Consider the following 20,448-nt stretch of genomic DNA (forward strand, 5'->3'; position numbering starts at 1 on the left):
AAGTAAAAACACCATATACTCAAATTTTCAAAATCTGTATATCCATGATACAGTCTAGTTGCTACATTTGAACAAAGTTTTCTACTAAATGTAATAAAACATACTGGAATTTGAATGTGTGGTAGATTAGCTTTATTTTAAAACTGATTTTACAGAAATTCTGTGATCAAACTTTTCCCATGAGACATGTTAAGGCAAGACAGCTGCGGAAAATATGACTTTTATTGATATGAGCTCAAAGCCTCTTATCTTGACTGTTTTTCCTCTGTTTCCTCCACACAATTCAGTTCAATAAAGACATGGATGTGTGTTCTTTTTCTGTAAACAGCTGGTAAGTCTGCAATTATTCAAACTATTAAAAGCAATCCTGTTTGGACATGAATTCATCTATGCTCAGGTTCTGCATTAGAATAGTGAATTTTATGGCTACAGTGGCTATCAAAATTATTCACCCTCCTTGGACTTTTTCACATTTTACTGTGTTACCATATAGAATTGCAAGGTATTAATTTGGGATTTTTTCCAATTGATCAACACATAACACTCTATAATGTCAAACTGAAATCAAAATTCTACAGATCCTCCAAAATTTAAATAAATATAAAAAAAATATAAATATAAAACAGAAAGTGATAGCATAAGTCTTCATCCCCTTTTACTATGACCCACCAAAATAGGCTCTGCTGCAACCAAATGTCGTTAGAAGTCACATCCTTTGTTGAATAGAGTCCACCTGTGTGCAATTAGGGTATTTCACATGAGCTCAGGAGTTCACTGGAGGCCCCACAGTTGATAAGTACAGATCCCAACAGAACTACATCATGAAGACAATCCAACTTTCAAAGTAAATCTGGGATAGGGTTATTGAAAAGCACCAATCAGAGGAAGGGTAAAAGAAAATTTTGAAGCACCAAAACACAGTAAAGTCCATTATAAAGAAATGTAGAAAATATGGAACATGGTGTTCTCCGAAACTGAGAATCCAGGCAAGAAGTCAGGGAGGCCGCCAAGTGACTACTGTTAAGAAATTAGTCTTCCACGGCTGAGATGGAAAAAGTGCATTTGACAGATGCCTCAGTGCTTCACAAATTTCAGCTTCATGGGAGAGAGACAAAAACCTCTCTCATTGACTATGCTTTGCCAGAAGGCATGAGGGAGATTCTACAACCAAATTGAAGAAGATTCTATTGCCTTCTTTGGCCTTAATCTTTTTGGCCTCAATGGTATGCGTTATGTTTGGCGCAAATGCATCATAGAACATAATCCTGAGATCACCATCTGGGAAACATGGTGGGGGCAGTATCATGATATAGGGATGCTTTGCTGCAACAGGGCCTGGAAGACTTGAGAAGATAGAAGGAAAAAGATAGATGCAGCAGAGGACAGAGAAATCATCTGTCCTGGGGTGGCCTAGTCAAAGCCCAGGCCTCAAGTCAACAAGAATCTGTGGCAGGAGTTGAAAATTGCTGTTCACCTATGTTTCCCATTCAATGTGAGGTTGTTTGAGCAATTTTGGAAAGATGAAGGGGCAAAAATTGCAGTGCCCAAATGTGCAAAGCTGGTAAAAACTAATCTAAAAAGACACTTGGCTGTAATTTCAGCCAAACGTGTTTCTACCAAATGTTGAATCAAAGGGGGGCGAAAACTTAAGCAATTAGTTATTTTGCATTTTGTAATTAATTTAGAAGGATCTGTAGAATTTTGTCTTCACATTCACACTTTACAGCATATTCTGTTAATTAATGGCAAAAACTCCCAGTTAAATACATCATGATTCCATATCAAAACAATAAAATGTGAAACAGTCCAGGGGGGATGAATACTGTCACTATAGAAGTCAGTTATCAGTGGTGTGCACTATTGTACTACAATGATTACAATATCATAACACCAACAAAACCATTTACATAATTTCTGTGTATTAAGACTTGGTTGTATTTGTATAATTTTATGCATTCTCATGCTCCTTTTGTAACAATAAAGAAAATAATAATAAAAATAATAATAATAACCATTATAATAATTGTTATAATAAATAATAACTATTAATAACAACATTATAATATAGTGCTTTCCTGGATGGTAAATTTGGCTAGGATGCTGGGTTAACATCCCTACTCTTTTTTCGAGAAACGCACTGGGATTTTCAATGACCACAGAGTCAGGACCACAGTTTTACACCTCAACCGAAGGACGGCGTGTTTTTACAGTATAGTTTCCCTGTCTCTATACTGGGGCATTGGGACCCACATGGACTTCCCCCTACTGGCCCACTAATACCACTTTCAGGGGAACCTTATTTTTTCCCAGGTCCCCAGCTCAGGTACTAACCAGACTCACACCTACTTAGCTACAGTAGGTCGTCTGCTGTGAGTCGCAGGGTGATATGGCAGCTGGCCACGTTACAAAAAATGTCCGAAGAGTACGCAAGTTGCCTGTAGTAGGCCCCGTCATCCCCTCCAGTGAAGTCATGCACAGGACTACATCCCAAAACAACTCTGAGAGATGAACCTGACGTCAACACAAAGAAGAAAGAAGAACTGGAGAGAAATGCATGCAGCATCTTGAGAGTGACATTAATCAAGACAATGGCAAACCTGCCACAAGCAACTTGAAGGCTCCCCCTCCATATATTGGATATGATTTTATCCCCATTATTAAAAATGATGCAACAGAAGCAAGTGGTACAGGATAAGAACATGGTTTGCTGTAATATAAAATATTAAGTTTCATGGCTTAATATTGCTTTAAGCTCTAATTGGTGACAGGTGAGACGGATGAATGGTCTCTAAATAAAAGTAGAGAAACTACAGATATCTACATTTCAGAACATGTTTGCACCACATAAAAGCCTTTTCAAGCAGCTGAAAATTGTGACCTTGAAGAACATCTGTGCTGTTTCATTGTCCCTGACCATGTTCTCTATAGGATTATGATAGTATCACAACAGCCTTTCGCTGGAAACAGTTGCAGCATGAATACAACTCTTTAAGGAAATCATGTTTTCTTCCTTATAACTGAACTACCATCATAGAGGCCTACTGGGATAGTAAAGTTTACCAGAAGGAACTTCATTAGGAACTACATAGCATTTGTATAGATTTACCATCTTTCTTCACCACCAAAAGTGGAAATCTTGGCTTTTGTTTTGCTTTGATCCATACTTGATTTGATTTAAGCAACAAAATCTTCATGTTCATTGAACAAAATTCTCATTGAACTCACAATTCCATCCATTGATTACTTAACCCCCCCCCACATCATCTTTCTAACACTTAATACAATGATTACAAAATGGAAACAGACATATCCTCATGCAGCACTATAGACTGCTATTGTAATTAAATGAAGACATCCACTTGGTCTATTTCAGGCACTTTCAAGATCTTAGTTTATTGTATGGTAAAAAGCAAGTATACAGATTAGGGATCCCTTTAATTTCAAGCCTACAGTTATACATTACCTAGTATTTTTACTCCAAGAGTATATTAACAAAACATAGTCAGATACCTGTAAACCCCTGTCATGAATAAGCTATCATACCAAAATCAGTGTTGAGTTATCTCCCCAATGTATTGTATACATCAGGTGAAGATAAACTACTGTAAAGCAAGCCATAATTAGAGGTAACAGTTTAAAAAAAAAGATTTTGCACAATGTAGTAACAAAATGAATACAAAATGAGTAAAAATCAGCTTCTGGAGTAAGGAAATTTGAGTCTTGAAATTAAAAAAAAAATCATGCAGCATGAAATAAGCATGGGATATGAACATTTTCAGTCAAAGACATTATCTTATCATTTGTGTCACAGAAGGGAAGGTTCCACTCACGCTTAGGATACAAATTGGTCAAAGGCTTCCTTTACACAGTCATGTTAACAAAATATCACAACCATTCCAAACAGCACAGAGGGGGAGATAAAAAATCTAGTCGTCACTGGGTGGAGTGCCTGTTAAGAAGATCTCAACACTACACCATAATGACGCATGCTGTTAAAGCCCCAGTGTCCACTGTAAGTGAGAGGTTAACACAAAACTCTGGGTCAGGTGTGTTCTTGTCCAAAAAACTGGGTAGTAAGACAGGGTGTTTATTCTACAAGAAAGTATTTACAGAATACAGTGGAATGTGCTCCACCCCAGGAATGCTCAACTCAAATAGTGATGTTTAGTCAACTGGCAGCTGGGTTGGCTGTTTTTGTTTGTTCAGTTATTTAAAAGGTTATAAAAATAAACAAGATTATAGATTTGAACAGTACAACAGACAAACACAAAGCAGAAACCTTCCTCATACACCAAAGCAAAATCACATATCAATGGATCTCTTATAGCATTCATTGGTAAATCAAATTTCAGGGAACATAAATATAAGACAGGGAAACGTGGCTCGACAAAAATCGAAAAAAGGAGCAAAATATTTGTCCTCAACTAGTGTTTCGTTCTGGTTTAGGCAGAAACTCAGCTGTTTGCCTGGTGAACAGTCAGACTAAACTTTTGTGCTATACACAGGGGCGACCGTACAAAGTGCTGACTGCTAGACCCTGTAGAAAGCATGTTGAAACTTACAAGAGGTGCTGTGTTTAGTTTAAATCGTGCCACAAGTCTTCAGTACAGGGCATTGAAATGTCACAGTGGATTACCTTGAACTGTACAATGCACAACTGTAAAGAAAATGGCTGTTCAGAAACATGGAAAGGCCTCAGTCATGTACCAGGCTAAAAGTGAAATCTTTCTAAACAGTCCCCTCCAGTTTGAAATATTCCGAAGAGATCACCCACAGAGTGGATCTATAACCAGACAGATTTTTTTAACATTTTTTTTAAAAGTCCTGTTTGCACAGGAGTAACGTGAGTGTTTAGATGTTGAGATCTCACAGCGAACTAGGAGGGCAAGGAAGGGATTATCTACAAGCAAAGAAAATATTAAAGAATGATACATGTCTCAGGGTCAAAGCCCAGTTATAACGCGGAGGAAACTACATGACATAGCAACGTTTGAACAAGATTACCAGTCCACTGTGAGAACTCATTTCGTAAAGGCAGCCACCACTGCCCAGAGGACCTCGTTCGTGTTGGTCTTCATACTTTCGACTTCCGGGTCCAAGTCCAGCAGCTGTCGTACTCTTTTCATGGCCAGGTCGTACTGGTCATCCAAAAGCGGGGCAAAAGCGTTCTCCAACACGTCAGAGGAATGGGCTAAGAAAATAAGGGCCAGTAAGCGCTTGTCCATGCGGTGGGGGTCGTTCACCCACTTCTCCAGCACGGCTTCCTGTACTTTCTTAATGAGGCGCTGCTTGATGTTGTTGTTGGTCAGGGGGTGTGTCGTCATGTCGAAAAGCAGGAAGTTCTGTTTCTCAGTTGTGAGCACTCCTTTTTCCACCAGGTTTTTGGCTAAGCGCTCCCGTACGTTCCTTAGCTGATAGTGCAGTTTTAGAGGGTTCCACGTCTCACCTGCAGAATAAAACAAACGATGAGTAGAGTAGAAAAGGAATGACTATTTTGATATTAAAGAAACCGCCATTATCTGCTCATGAAGTTGAAAGGGTGCTTGAGGTTTACTGAACTTATTGTGACGTCTTGTATTAAGTAGAAAGGTTTTTTGACAAAATGTAAAATTGCTGGTTATTTTAGTATTTTATACCGAACTTGAAACTGGGAATTGTTTGCAGTTTGGCTTGGGCATTAAGTCCTATACTGTACATGAGGAAAGAACGATGTCCTACAGAGCCACTCAGGAGCCAAACATTCAAATAATCTGAATTTATAAGGGTTAACAACACATAAAACACCACTATAATTAAGGTCTGTTCACAGGCAAAGCTGGAAAATGGTCTGCAACAGGTTTGTCAGCATAAAAATAAAACTACATCTTGTTCTATGGGCTCTGGTTTACTTTGGACAGACAGATTAATGGTGGATTATCAACAGACTACTTTAACAGATGGCAGTCTACTCATCAAGACTCTTAGGATAATCACACAAGCTATACTTAAGAAAATTGTCCCCAGACTCTGATAAAACTCAATTAGAAGCAATGTTTTCCTCACCATAAACGACTAAAGAAGGTGAACATATTTCACAAGCTTACAAATAGATACACGATTTCAAAAGCTACAGGGCCCAGTAAACCCAGTTCTCAATTCTTGTTGTGGTCTATGTTGTGTAGGCAAGGTCATTTATCCCTTTTTCAGATGAAGATAAGTTTAAACTGAAAACAAACTATTCTTACGTTTGGTCATTCAATATTAAGAAAATGCAGCAAAGACTCAAAACTGTGGGGATAAATGCAAATAATAGGAAACCTAGTAATGTGGCAGATATTCAATATGCATTTCTGTTTTCTTGAATAAAACAAGCCTGTACATTCCAAGCTCTGGAAGTATTTCTTATATGTTAATGTGGCTTGTCTAAGCTCCTGAAGCAGGTGCAAGTTAATACAAGTGACGAGACCCAATACCAAGACTGCAAAGCAAAGATGCCATCCAAGCTGAGAAATACTGATCATGAGATGGCACAGAAAGCTTTTCTTTTTTTCTCCAAGGCTGTTGATTATGAAGCACAGTAATCCTTTGCCAAGAACATGAGAAAAAATGAGCACAACCAATTGCACACCAAATATTATCATTGCGGGTTGGATACAAGACCTTTTTGTAAAAGGGACACTATCTCTATGGGGCAGCTACAGTAATAGAGTAATTAATTCCAAATGACTATAGCGATGTGTTTAAAAGCAGAAAGCTCTTTGAATTCATTTCCCTTACACAGCCTCTTACATCTGCTCTGGGCCTAATCATATGTGATTTTCCTGCATTTTTCAGTAATCCTTCAAGCTCCACTTTCCTGCTGTTTAAGGGGTACTTTAACCATATCACTGTGAACAATAACTACACTTTTAGTACTATTCCCACTGTTTAGTACAAACACTGATCCTCTCTTTTTAAACAACTTTTATTTAGCATGGCTGTAGGGTTTTCTCTACAGATACACTGTACTGACATGCATTTTGTTTACCCTCCCTGGGAAGTGATTGTAAACTAAATCACGTACATTTAGAGATTGACCTGATGGAGCAGATGAGACTTTGTATGCTTTACAGTTTGTGTATCTGCTTGGGATAGTCTTTGAACTGAATTTAAGCTGAAAGAATGAGCTTTCATTGGACTTACCAACAGAACCCTTCTTGTCATGGAAATAATGTCACACAAAAACCTCTTCCAGTTAATAATTCTTTGGGGGATATATAAACAGTTCCAAAATGGGTTGCAGAATACATTCTGCAATGTATAATTAAGTCCAAATAAGAATTGTTGAAAAGTAAATGCGCTAATTGTTTCCAAGCTAACAATTTAATTGCATCTGAGGGTAAAATATACAGCAACCTGGTTTGATACAACCTGGTGAAACAGCACCATCAAGTAAAAAAAGGTGAATAATTAAAGTGTAATATTAATTCAGCCCAAGGAATGCCCAAATCCCTAAACATCAGATAACTACAAACATACAGACATGAAAAGCCAATTTAACGTAGAATAAACGTAAAAAAATAAATAAACCACACATCACAATAAAGTTCTAAACAACACTGTTCCAGTGCATCCTTATATATACAAATAGATTTATTGCATTAATTTAAAAATTAAGTAAGTGGGAGAGTGCTTGTAACCTGGTCGCACCAAATCTAAGAAGTTAAACCAGGCTGGGCCTGGATAGCACTGGGATACGAAACTTCCAAGGAAATCCAGAAACACAGGCCTCTCTCTTCTGGAATACAATTTAGAAACCAGTGCTCTAGCAGAGTGTGATCCTCTGAAAAGATGTACAGCTGAGGTCCTGACTACTTGATCATAAAGGATCTCTTGACGGTGTCTGAAAAATCAGGGGTGTTAGCACTGGTGTACTGGAATTATTAATACATTCACTTATCCAAACTGTAGCAAAGGTTTAGACCAATAACTCCAAACACTGCATTCACAGGTTCCCAATTTCATAAATGTGTCAAAGTACTGTACTATAGTTTGCATCAGTGCAACCTAAAACTCAGGATAACCATAAAGTTCTTAAAAGTAAGAGTCTATGAAGACATGGCAGAAATTGTGCTTCCGTCCATCTAGTGGAATGCAGATGAGCTCAAATTAAGAACAGGACAACACTTAAAACTGTATAACTGTGTGTGGCAGAGATGGTTTCTCTGAACATTGTAGACAAGCAGGAAGAGAAAGTCCACTTACCACTTAGCAGTTCAATCCAGCTTTGTACTGTTTCAGGCGGCTGAGTTTCTTTAATGTGTTTCAAAGCTTCATCCAGCAAGACATCCCCAGTCGGCGCATCAGACTTACAAATCACCTAGCAACATCAAAGACTAACCTTAGATTTTACAAAAGACAAAATGATTTAAAAAAAACATATTTGGATGCCTTTAATGTTTTATGCATTTAATTAACACAGGTCACAAAGGGCACAGACTGGTAAAAGCAGACTAGTATAACAATGCTTGCATGAATAATGTAGTTAATGTGAAAGAACTATATCTTATATCCAGCAGTACGATCCAGTTCCACTGTCCCAAACCAAAGTCATTCTGTCAGAATGTATAACGAATTATTCACAATCGCCTGTAATTCTTTTGGTCTTGAGAGAGGAAAGGTCATAACTAGCTTTTTTGATGGCAAGCAGTCCTTTGGTCTATCTCTACCACAAGGAAACATTTTTTTTTGGTATTCCCGGAAATTAAGGGCACAAATCAAATGTAACTAAAAAGATACTGCGTTATGTGTACCAAAGCCGTCAAAAATTATGAGAACCCAGCTATAGCACAGAAAATTAAATCACAATGTTAGGACAATACAAACAGCACTTTCCCACATCTTTAAATTACTTACTGCTGCAAAGTTTGTTCCACGTAGTTTACAACTCATATTAACATATTAACAAAAAGACTGAGCTTGTTATTATATGAGCCTATATACGAACACACAATTTAAATAGATCCTGTGTGAAAGCTGTTATATCACATAACAGGCTGTTATATCACATTTTTCTAACCAAACAGTTCAGTGCAAAGAAGTATATGCTCAAAATAAAGTACAATTATTCTAAGCAAGGTTAGCATCTTATTTTCAATTTGTGAAGCAAATTGCTTAAATCAAGGGCAGTCAAACTCTAGGTAAAGCTAGAAAACATGTGCTGAACAAGAGGTTAAAACTCTTAGAACAATGAACAGCTTCACAGTGTTGTTTAGAAAATCCCAGTGCTCATTTTAAATCCATTAAAACATCTCCACTCCAAACACAAAAGTGCAAATTCTGAAGGTAGCAAGAAATCCCACAGACAAAAATAGTGGAACACTGTAAAAATAAATGCTTATAATTAAATGTGTTTGGTCCCAATAGATCTACTGGAAAAAAACCATGATGAAATAGGTATGGTGTGTAAATGATAAACAAGAATGGCAGACTGATTTGGCATGGCAGAGAATGTGCTGTGATCTTCACACATGAAACCACATGATATTACCAGGACTGATATAAAGGAATATTAGTTCAGTACATGATTAAAAATGTTCACATTATAGAATTTAATCCCTAGATATTCACCCTTCTAATAAAATTAGTGTAAACATATACAACCTGGCTCTATAAACCTAGGTGCTTGCTCCCTCTTGTGGTGAAGAGTTATTTTCAAGGGGTATGAAAAATGTACATGAATACATTTGGTGCGCGTTCCTTGTTTAACTTATTATAAAATTATCAATAACTGTATCACTCTCCCCTTAATGTTAAATTTAAAACAATTAACATTTTTATCATAAAGTATATAATTATACTTTCACAACACAGAATTTAACTCTGAAGCTCAAAAATGAGCATGCATTTAACTTGCCTAGCATAAGAAAGGTGCAGTTCTTCCAAGGATTAAAAATATATATTTTCAAAACACAATTTTAGTAAAGTGGCACATTTTGATAACTATTTCCAGGGTTGCTGTATTGAATTCCTGCTGTATTAAATTGTTAAAAAGGATCAAGTGAAAAACAGCAGTTTATCTCCTAAGCAGTGAAACAGCACCATCTCAACTCAAAAAGGAGAAAAACATTACATATGTTAAACTTGAGGGAACCGGTTTTCTTTCAAAGTTGTCCAAATAAAATCTCTGGAGCTGAAGGCGATTCATGATAAAAAAAGGTGTCTTCACACTTTTACAGTCTAAAGAAACTGGTACAGACCTTTCTTGCCAATAAGCTTTTTCTCCTCATCCCACAAGCCTCCAGCTGCAGACGTCCTCTTAAGGCCAGTTCAATAAGCATACAGCCCCGCAAACCAGAAGAGATGCAGTCGTTCCAAAAGGATGTGTAGCCCTGTGTACAAACAGAAACGTTCATTTTAAGTAACAGCAGGGCTTGATCGCACTGTTCGGGGGAAGAGAAAAAAAAAGGATGCAGATCCATAGTTGTTGAGGAGCTGCCCAATGGGAGTCGAGCAAAACAATGAGATGAGTAGGATGCACACTCTCTACCCCAAAGAAATTTAGTAGACAATATCCGGCACACAAAGATTTAAAAAAAAAGTTGACTCAGCCACACTTCCACTTAAGGGAAAGAAAAACATGGGATATATAAAAATTAAAAAATTGCACACTGAAATGTGTAATTCATAATAGTGTTTCCCTGGTCTCATTGTAGGGAATTAATTTAAGATGGTCTCTTTTCAACAGACCACGCAATGAAATAAGTGTTTACAATCTGCCAGCCTGCACTGCGCCTAAAAGCCAGAGAAAATGTATAGAAATAAACTTGACTCCAGGGACTTTTTTGGCAGTTAAATATTAAACAGTCATAAAGACCTTTAAATACTAAATTATGTTCAAGCTGTTTAGTGAAATCAAAAAACTGAAATGACTCTAGATTACTCAACAATATCATTACAGTAATTATAAGATTACTCAGCAATAATATTAATTTTTAGATTCAAACCAGAAACAAGACTTTCCACTTCTTCCCCAACACATGTGGGACGTCAATCAGAGGTTTGCCACTGAACAGCGATACCTGTAATGTGCTGTGAACATGAGCTACAACAAAGAATACAGGAGAAGCATTTTCACACAGAGAATTGTGGGAGTCTGGAAACAATTTTGTAGTCATGTGGGTGAAGATGACGCTTAAGAATCCTTTAATTAACATTCAGCCATCCAGACATTTTCTAACTGCTTTATCCAATACAAGTTAATGAGGGGGCCAGAGCATATCCCAGCATGAAACAGGCACAAGGCAGGATAGACCCTGGAGGAGACACCATTCCATCGCAGGGAACACACACACACACCTGAGCCAATTTTCCCAGAAGCCAAATAAACTACCTCTACGTCATTTGGACTGTGAGAGGAAACCTGCATGAACACAGGAAGAACATAAAAACTCCACACAGCCTAGCAACCTGGGATTGAACACAGGGCCCCAGTTCTGAGAGAAAGCAGTGCTGTCCCCTTTAACAAAGAAACTGATTAAATTGCTGGAGCTATAAGATCTCCTAGAAAGCTGAATCAATTTCCTCTGTTGTTTTTCAAATTCTATGTTCTTAAGCATTAGTGCTTCAATCAACCCTAGCTCTGCTGAAAGTGCTGTAGGACTCAATGTGAAAAAAGAGCAGATGGCCTGACAGCACAATTTCTTTCCCCTCAAATTTAGAGTCTCTATTATTTATTATACTCCCCAGTTTTGGAGTTCCCAACTTAACATTTTTCACATCTCGGCTCATGGTTACAATCCCTGCAACAGCAGACAGGGGAGGATGACAGATGTAAGCAAAGACCTCCGGCCCTCCTGCCTTCGAGTCTTTACAGTTGTACCTTCTGTCACGTCACGGGCAGCACAGGCCCATATCAGAGTTTCAATGCCAATCAGTGGAGAAGGCAAGTCATTCACCAACAGCGCCACAAACCACAAGATCTGTGGCGGCTGCAGGGGTCGTCTAGGTAACTGTGTGTCATCTAGCAACACGATCCTGACCCAGGCTGGAACACGCAACACTTGGATCACACAGCTCTTCCTGTGATTGAGGAAAGCTTGTGTGGTCCTCCTCGCTCCCTTGCCAGGCTGGCATGACTGTTATAACTGTAATGCCAAAGTCGAGCTGATTAGCAAGTGGTTATTTTGAATAAAATAAGGGGAAAGGTAAAAAAATGTGAAAAGGGTAGTTAACACCAAAAGGTATACCCAACATTCATCCATCCTATCTCGGCAAGCACTGGGTGCAAGGTGGGGTACACCCTGGACAGGATGCCAGTCCATCACAGGGGGCACAGACACAGACATGCACACACTCATAGCAGGGTCAAGCCAATCAACCTACCTAGTATGTCTTTGGAAAGTAAAAGGAAACCAGAGCACCTGGAGGAAACCCTTGCGGAGAGAATGTACAGACAGCACCACAGGTCCAGGATTGAACCCAGGGCCCCAGCCTTGTGAGGCAGCAATGCTAACCAATGTGTCACCGTGTTCCCCCATACCTGTATACTGTATATTTTTCTATTGTGCACTTGCTGAAACAAAAACACACAGTTTATTAAGATGAATGTGTGCCTTCACAGTTGTTTTACAAGTTTCCTGTGCTCTCTCTATGCCATGCATCTCCGGGAGGCCCCAGTGAAGTCAGCCTTCACCTCTGCTCTCCAGATGTCAGGCCTGCCAGTGTTCTTCCGACCTGGGCCTCTGGGGAGGTTGCCATGGAAGCATGGCGATAAGTAAAATGCCAGTGGAACTGTGGAACTGCAGTAACATACAGCGAGGAGGCTAGCGCTCTCAGCACAGCTTGATTAAAGGCAGCTAAGCCACATAATTCATAACAAATCTAAATGAAGTCTCTAAATTAATTCACTTGTAAGGTCTATCACTTTATCTTCAAAAGGAGTAATACAGAGAATTTGTATGAACTCTAAATCCCTTCTTCCATTAAATATGCAAGTGTGTAGGCAAAGCTGCTGTGTTGAATGACCAGGTTTCTTTAATCCTTGACAAACAAAAATAAATCATAAATGAATATGATCACATCATAAAGGCAAAACCACAGATGTGAAAAAGGGTCAAGTAAAGCTAACAGCAAGTGCATAAGGCCATTTCTTATTCCTAAAACCCACATTCAAAATTAAATTAAAAAGGTAAACGTATGTACAACACTGTCAAAAACATTTCACACAAATACAATTGATAAACATAATAGAAAATGATTATATCTCATGAAAAGTTTCAACCACTGTAGACATTTGCTTTACAAATTTACTCTAGAAGTCCTAGTCATCTAACTTGGTTGTTCAGTGGTATCGAAAAGTAAAGCAGAAAGGCACCATTCTTTAATTGCAGTGGGTATAAATTTGTTTCTATTTTTCTTTGGAAAAATAATACTGCTGTTTCTCCTAGACTGCCGTGTGCTTTTGGAATATTCAGCACATTAACACTGTCTGAGTAACTGCAGACATTTTTTAACTCACCTGTTAAGCAAATTTAAGATGGAGAATTGTTTATTTTGAATTGCCAAGGGATTGGAATGCTTTTTCACAACAGTACAGTATTTGGTACTTGAGTTAGCCGGCCAAATCTGCTCCATAGTGTCCCAATGGGTTCTGATCTGCAGACAGCAGTGGGCCTCCGCAGGAGTCTTATGGCACCGATCTGAATAAGGCCAGCTCTGTTTGGAGAAGCCAGATAGACACTGCTACTGTTTCAGGTCAGCTGCTCTGCTGTTTTAAGCACAGCAGTGCTAATACAACTTACTACCCTTATTCCCATACCCTTACTAAACAATTCTTTCCAACATCACATCTGGGCACCAGTCCTCAGCTATGAAGCATAACTATTCACATCATTTCTGGAATTAGCCTCTAGATAATGCATGGCAGTTTTCCCCATCTGTCTGGGGAAAAAAAGCAATTCACTTTCAAAAGTTGAGTTCATTCTGAATGAACAAAATATATTTATTGACCTCAAGGAGTGAATTGAGTCTCTTCTAAAAACATAGATACAAACCCCCCAAACCATCCAAAGAGCCTGTTTTTATTGTAATTAAGTAGTACTCTCTCTACAGTTTGATTGCTATAAGAGATTTAATACTTTCACTACCATAGTTTGGTTTCTGTGAGGGTTTAGAACTCCCATATTATTAAAAATTTAAATAAAGTTTTATAAATAATGGAAGTATGCAGATACAAAACAGCTCATTAAGTATTTAAGTAGTAACATTTTAAGTGACAAAGCAATAAATCATTTCCTCCTTTCCTATATTTAAAGGTCTCCTACGGACAGGCATTAAAAGAAGTTGAGAAAATAATGGTGAACACATGTCTGAAGAATAATTTCAGTGTTTACTGAAAAAAGAGAACCAACTTGGTTTCATGAGCAGTGTGGTTTGAAACTGTGCTTTAATCATGGTAAGAACAGCTATTCTTGCTACCGGATGCGTTAAATACGAAAAACAATCAAGTCAAGAAGTCATCTGAGAATCACATGCCTAATGTCAAATGTTTTCATCTTTTGGCACGTGACATCTCTTATCTTTGGCCAATTCCTTTTCTGAAGAGGCCATTATGTAACTTGCTTTTCTGTTCTGCTGTTTACATCTGGATTCTGTTATGGATTTATTTTCACCAATTGTTCAATATTCAGCAGAAGTGTCATGTATTTAACAACTACAGTTAAAATAAGTTTTGGTAATTAAAAATATATATATACCCGGAGGGCAATAAGCTGCTCTAAGATGTTACCAATTTAAAAGAGGTAAAGACTGCTAATAACCTTTTAAAGGGGGGTAAATTTGTGCAAAAAAAAAGAAAAAGGAAACCTTGCATATTGTAGTCATCAAAACTCCTGTGCTTCCTGCATGGTCTAAAATCTCGTTTCAGTGTCTGAGTAGTTTGATGAAAACTCCCTACATTACCCATGTGATAACCGTCAAGACTTCCCAGTTAAACAAGTTATGTTAGTCACATTAAATACTTGCAGTGAACTACATTTGTATATATAAGGGCACATTAAATGCAACATGGAATCATCATTCATAATATGTGAATATTTCATTATTCAGGACCTAATGGAATAGAGTCAGCATGCAGGAATCAAAAATGAAAAGAAGCAAACATGACGTGTTTTTCAATTTAAATAAATAGATAAACTTTTGAAAAGTAACAATCAGCTGAAAGCCAATCCCAGTGATTAAATATAAGCAAGTTAGAATTATGAGGTTTCTAAATAACAGACTGTGATTCAAAGATCTCTTACACACTGATTTCTGAAAAAGAGATACCCACGGAACAAAAATAAATCTCCCAAGAACTCTACAAACTTTTTATTTTGTTGATGTCAGTAAAATAACTTGGTCCTGGTGTACCATGTTAACTGGAGTAAATCAATTTTCAGGTAAGCAGAGAAAAATTTCAGTTAGGTGTAAGTTACTTAACCACGGCATCAAACGGACTACAGAGTCACAGATAAAAGCATTAACTTGAAGCAAATTAGCTTGCTAATCCATTTAATTTAAGAATGTGTCATTATTAAACTACACTTTTGAATGAGGTCTCCTTGAAAGTCCTAGAAATACAGATTTATCATAACAGTTGTCAAGGTTTCAGATGAATTTATTAAATAATCCAGAGATGTGTCTGTACTGCCAGAGTGAAATGACTACACCCTGTATTCAGGGAGCAAAAATAAAGAGAAAAAATGTTACTTTAGGAAGTGAATATACTTACAGCCAAACAATACTCATAATACACGGATCTTTAGAGGAAGTCTTTTTCACTTAAGTTGTTAACACAGTGGATTACAGACAAATCTGTACTCCACTGTCACTTTAAAACACAGACAAAAGTAGTGATACACAAAACACACCACTTCATATTGTATATTTATTTTACAATTGAGTTCAAAGCACCATGGGACCAATTTAGAGGAGCCAATTTGATAACCAGTAACTGACAAACCAAATTTTCATGCATTTAATCAGCTGGACTATTAAGCTGAAATGCTGTATTTTACCCATATTAAGTTCCAGATGTTTACATGTCACTGACTTACATGATTCAGGAAGTGTAAATAATTCTTGTGGACCCCTACATACATCTACACACTGGTGCTGCTCAGCTGTGTTGCTACCAATAAGCCACACCCTGTAAACTGAGAGCTATCCACACCACATTTTGGTCAGATGTTTTGAACAAATATGGCATTAAGATCTTGAAACACAATTTGCAGATGATATGACCGAAAATAAAGCACACACAACTTAAAACAATCAAATTAAGAAATTGAAATGACCAGCTCCCTGATGCTTATGTAAATAATGTCATGTTATTTACTCAAAACACTGAAGCTTACTTCTCCTACGACCGGAAAACATTACTGGACATCAGAAACAACTGCAGGGATTTCTCCTTTAGTTCACTCCAACCACCTGGACCACTGACTCCCCTACCACCCCACCCCCCACACTATCCAAGCTAGATGTGTGGAAATCACTAAGTAGAGTGAACACACATAAACCTGCTGGACCTGATGGTATCCCTGGCCTGGTACTCAGAACATGTGTCTGGCAGATAGCTGATGCCTGTACCGACATCTTCAACATGTTCTTGGCCCAGGCCACTGTACCTAGCTGCTTCAAGACGACCACCATCGTGCCAGTACCGAAAAAATCAGCCCCCACATGCCTAAACGACTACCGCCCTATTGCACTCACCACCATCATAATGAAGTGCTTTGAAAAACTACTTATTCCGCACATTAAAGCCAGCATTCCAAAAACACTGGATCCTCTCCAGTTTGCCTATTGCACAAACCACTCCACAGAGGATGCAATCTCTATAGCTTTACACACCACACTAACCCACCTGGATAAAAGGAACACCTATACAAGAATGCTGTTCATTGACTTTAGCTCAGCATTTAACACCATCATACCCATAAAACTTTCTACCAAACTCAGGGGTCTAGGTTTAGATACAACCCTCTGCAGCTGGATCCTAGACTTCCTCACCAGCAGACCCCAGACTGTCAGGATTGACAACCCCACCTCCAACACAGTCACCCATAACACAATTTATCCAGGTGGGTTAGTGTGGTGTGTAAAGCTATAGAGATTGCATCCTCTGTGGAGTGGTTTGTGCACTCAGCCCACTGCTTTACTCCCTATTCACCCACGACTGTACTGCTAAGTTCAGTACAAACACCATCATCAAGTATGCTGAAGATACCACAGTCGTGGGCCTGATCACTGACAATGATGCGACTGCCTACAGGGAGGAGATAAAACAACTTGCAGACTGGTGCCAAACAACAACCTATGTCTCAACATCAGCAAAACCAAAGAGCTGATTGTTGACTTCAGAAGACAAGGAAAAGTTCACTCCCCCATCTACATAGAAGGGTCTGCGGTGGAGATGGTGAATAACTTCAAATTCCTAGGTGTTCACATCTCTAAGGACCTTACATGGACACTGAACACCTCCAGTCTCATCAAGAAGGCACAACAGCGGCTGTACTTCCTGAGAAGGCTGAAGAAAATACACCTACATCCACTGATCCTCACCAACTTCTACAGATGTACGGTGGAGAGCATACTGACCAGCTGCATCACAGTCTGGTACGGCAACTGCACCGCATCCGACCGTAAGGCACTACAGCGGGTGGTCAAAACTGCCCAACACATCGGCAGTGCCTTACCATCCATCCAGGAAATATACAACACCAGGAGTCTGAAAAAAGTCACCAAAATTATGTCTGACCCCACTCACCCCAGTCATAACTTGTTTGTTCCCCTACCATCTGGCAGAAGGTTCCGGTCACTCCAGTCGCACACAACTAGACTCCAAAATAGCTTCTTCCCCAGAGCTGTCAAGCTGGTGACGCCCCCACTCCCTCCCACCATATTATGATCTCTCCTATCGTCTTCCTGTACCCACAATGACTGTACTCCTACACCACTACACAAACATGTAAGCCGAAATTGTACTGTCCCCTCGATAGCCCAGTAAAACTGTAACATATTTAATATTTATTAATTAACCATACTCTTTTTAACCATACTATTTTTGCACTGTTCCAAGAATTACCTTGTACTGTTTTTGTCCTGTTATATTTTCTCTATTTTAGGAATTCTGCACAGTTTTGATTACTTGATTACATGTTATTTATGTTATGTTATTACATGTTACTGTTATTGCTATTGTGTTACTGTCTATTGTCTTATCTTCTGGGTCACCCTGGGTAACACAGTAAGACAGCAGTGGACCAATATTCCGGGCCTGTCACCACCAAATAACACCATCAATATTAGCATTGCCAGGTAAATGTCCAAAACTCCAAGCCAAGAAAAATGGAAACCCTCTTTGAGCCAAACCCTTTTACCATCCTGTTATGAAAAGAACACCTGAGACTGTCAATTTTTCTTACATTTCTACTGCCCTATACACATAAAGTCATTTTGAAATGGAACTTGATGACTTTACTTATTTTAACTCTTACTGCCTTACTGAATGGCAGACATATATTTTTAATTTCAGCTTACATAAGGCTTTATCTCATGCACTATGAGAGACTTCTGTGAGATGTTATATTTCATAGGTTATACAGCTTTTTTAATTGAGTGAATTATTTTATAATAAGTCAAACTGATCTTCTACAGTGGAAGATTTAATGGAGTCTAAATACTAGATGGTTGAATGAATAAAACAGTGTGAATGAATTTATAAATAGATTCCAAATTGGGATTTTTCCTATGAATCATCTTTCAGAGGGAAGCAGACTAATAAGCCAGTCATTGCCATATAAAGACATTCCTTTTTAAAGAAAATCACTTCATACCTAATGATATTTTTAGCTGTTTGTGCTACTAAAAGACTGGGACCACAAAAAAAAAACTTGAACATGCTAATCCAGTACTTTGGGATGACTTTTTAAAGGTGTTGAAAATTTCATTTAAAAGAGTGCTTGTTTTTTCTGAGGAATGCTGCCCTGTGCCTCTGGGACATATTTCATTTGCTGTAAATATAAAACTAAAACTTAAGTAAAATAGATCACTTGTAATTATTCTTACCTATGAAGCCTACTCTCTTTTCTGAGTGTAGGACTAAGAAGCACCACTCTTAACGAGACAGATGAATCAAAACTCTCTGCATGTGTTGAAGAGGTGGAAATAAATCAAAGTCTAAGAAAAACTATGCAAATCAAGAGCATATGAACTCCACACAGACAGATGTCCAAGCCCAGAATTGAGACTAGGACCACCTTACCTGACTTTTTAGATGACTGCTTACTGTACCTTCCATAAGTGTTTACTCCCTTCCAATTATATCCCATGTTATTTAACTACAAATGTAGTAGTATGTGAAACGTTAGTCTGTCAACTGGACAGTATAGCAGTGATTTCATTGCCAGAAGACTTAATGCCACAGACAGGCAACAGGATATGAGAACGTGTCTTTTGTCTGACTTTCCGTTTCTTCTTTCAGACTCTGCTTTGGCACAATGACAGGTGTTGTACAAAACTTTCTACTGTGTCTTTGTGGTGTGTTTTTAATTTAATCATGAAAAAACAGCTAACACGTTCAGTTTTGGAAACCTATCAACATACAGTATTTAAAGTGTGTACCAGAAGTTTATTTTTATTGAAAAAGAGCATTTACAGTGCACAGCTGTATTTTGTCTGTCCCTTATTTACTGGAGGTAGATTTCTTTCTGCAGGCCTTGCCTGTTAGAGAAAAGAGCCAAATATCTAATATCACGGTTCATGTCAATAATACTAAAACTAGTTACACAAAACAGGATCAGTGTGCTGAATCTTTTTGGAGTTCATCTTGTGTTTCTTCAGTAGAAGCAGAACAAAATGGGCATTAATGGCTGAATGGTTTCCTCTCATTTATAGTCTTTCACATGTTCAACAGGAATTGATTCTGCTGCACACGTGATCATGTAGACTGCTGTAAAGTAACTAACAGTTTACTGACAGAATCTTAGTTTTATTTGAGATGCAGTGTATGTTCAGACGCAGCTTCAGAGAATGAAATAAGTCAACTACCACTATCAATTTAAGTATTATGAGGACTTTGAAATAGTGCAGCAGAACATATTTGTGCTCCTCAACTATTGCAGATGCATAAAAACACTGTTCCCACAAAATTCTGTGCCTTTTTCAAAAGAATTTGGAGCCCCTTCTGCACTCCCTGAAAATGTAAACTTCTGCTACTGACAGATTCATACCTAGTGTGAAAATACTGAATAAGAATTTAATAAAACTACATATATTTCAAGTCAATAACTACATAAGCAATACTAATGAAGATAACTGGGTAGAATGTATCCATTTAGTCTTAATAATATCACTTTTTACAGGCAGCACAAAGTAGCAAACAACTAAGTAACTATATGAAGTAAAAATCTAAGTGAAGTACCATACAGCCACACAAGCAAGAGC

At 38.1% G+C, this 20,448-nt stretch overlaps 1 protein-coding gene and 1 long non-coding RNA gene across 2 annotated transcripts in view; one reads left to right on the top strand and one right to left on the bottom strand.

Moving 5' to 3' along the window:
• LOC148673190 (uncharacterized) overlaps positions 1-20,448 on the top strand; it is a 330,310-nt gene that overhangs the window by 212,304 nt on the left and 97,558 nt on the right. The gene's annotated exons all lie outside the window — the stretch shown is intronic.
• golph3a (golgi phosphoprotein 3a) overlaps positions 3,368-20,448 on the bottom strand; it is a 29,832-nt gene continuing 12,751 nt past the window's right edge. The window contains exons 2-4 of the mRNA XM_088629536.1: positions 10,218-10,349; positions 8,224-8,338; positions 3,368-5,446 (exon numbers count right to left, since the gene is read on the bottom strand). Of these exons, the coding sequence (XP_088485662.1) occupies positions 5,022-5,446; positions 8,224-8,338; positions 10,218-10,349 (672 nt within the window). The 3' untranslated portion in view covers positions 3,368-5,021. The remainder of the gene's footprint in view (positions 5,447-8,223; positions 8,339-10,217; positions 10,350-20,448) is intronic.

The sequence above is a fragment of the Lepisosteus platostomus genome, chromosome 4 (genome assembly GCF_059453375.1).
Source record: "Lepisosteus platostomus isolate fLepPlt1 chromosome 4, fLepPlt1.hap1, whole genome shotgun sequence".
NCBI classification, from domain to species: Eukaryota; Metazoa; Chordata; class Actinopteri; order Semionotiformes; family Lepisosteidae; genus Lepisosteus; species Lepisosteus platostomus.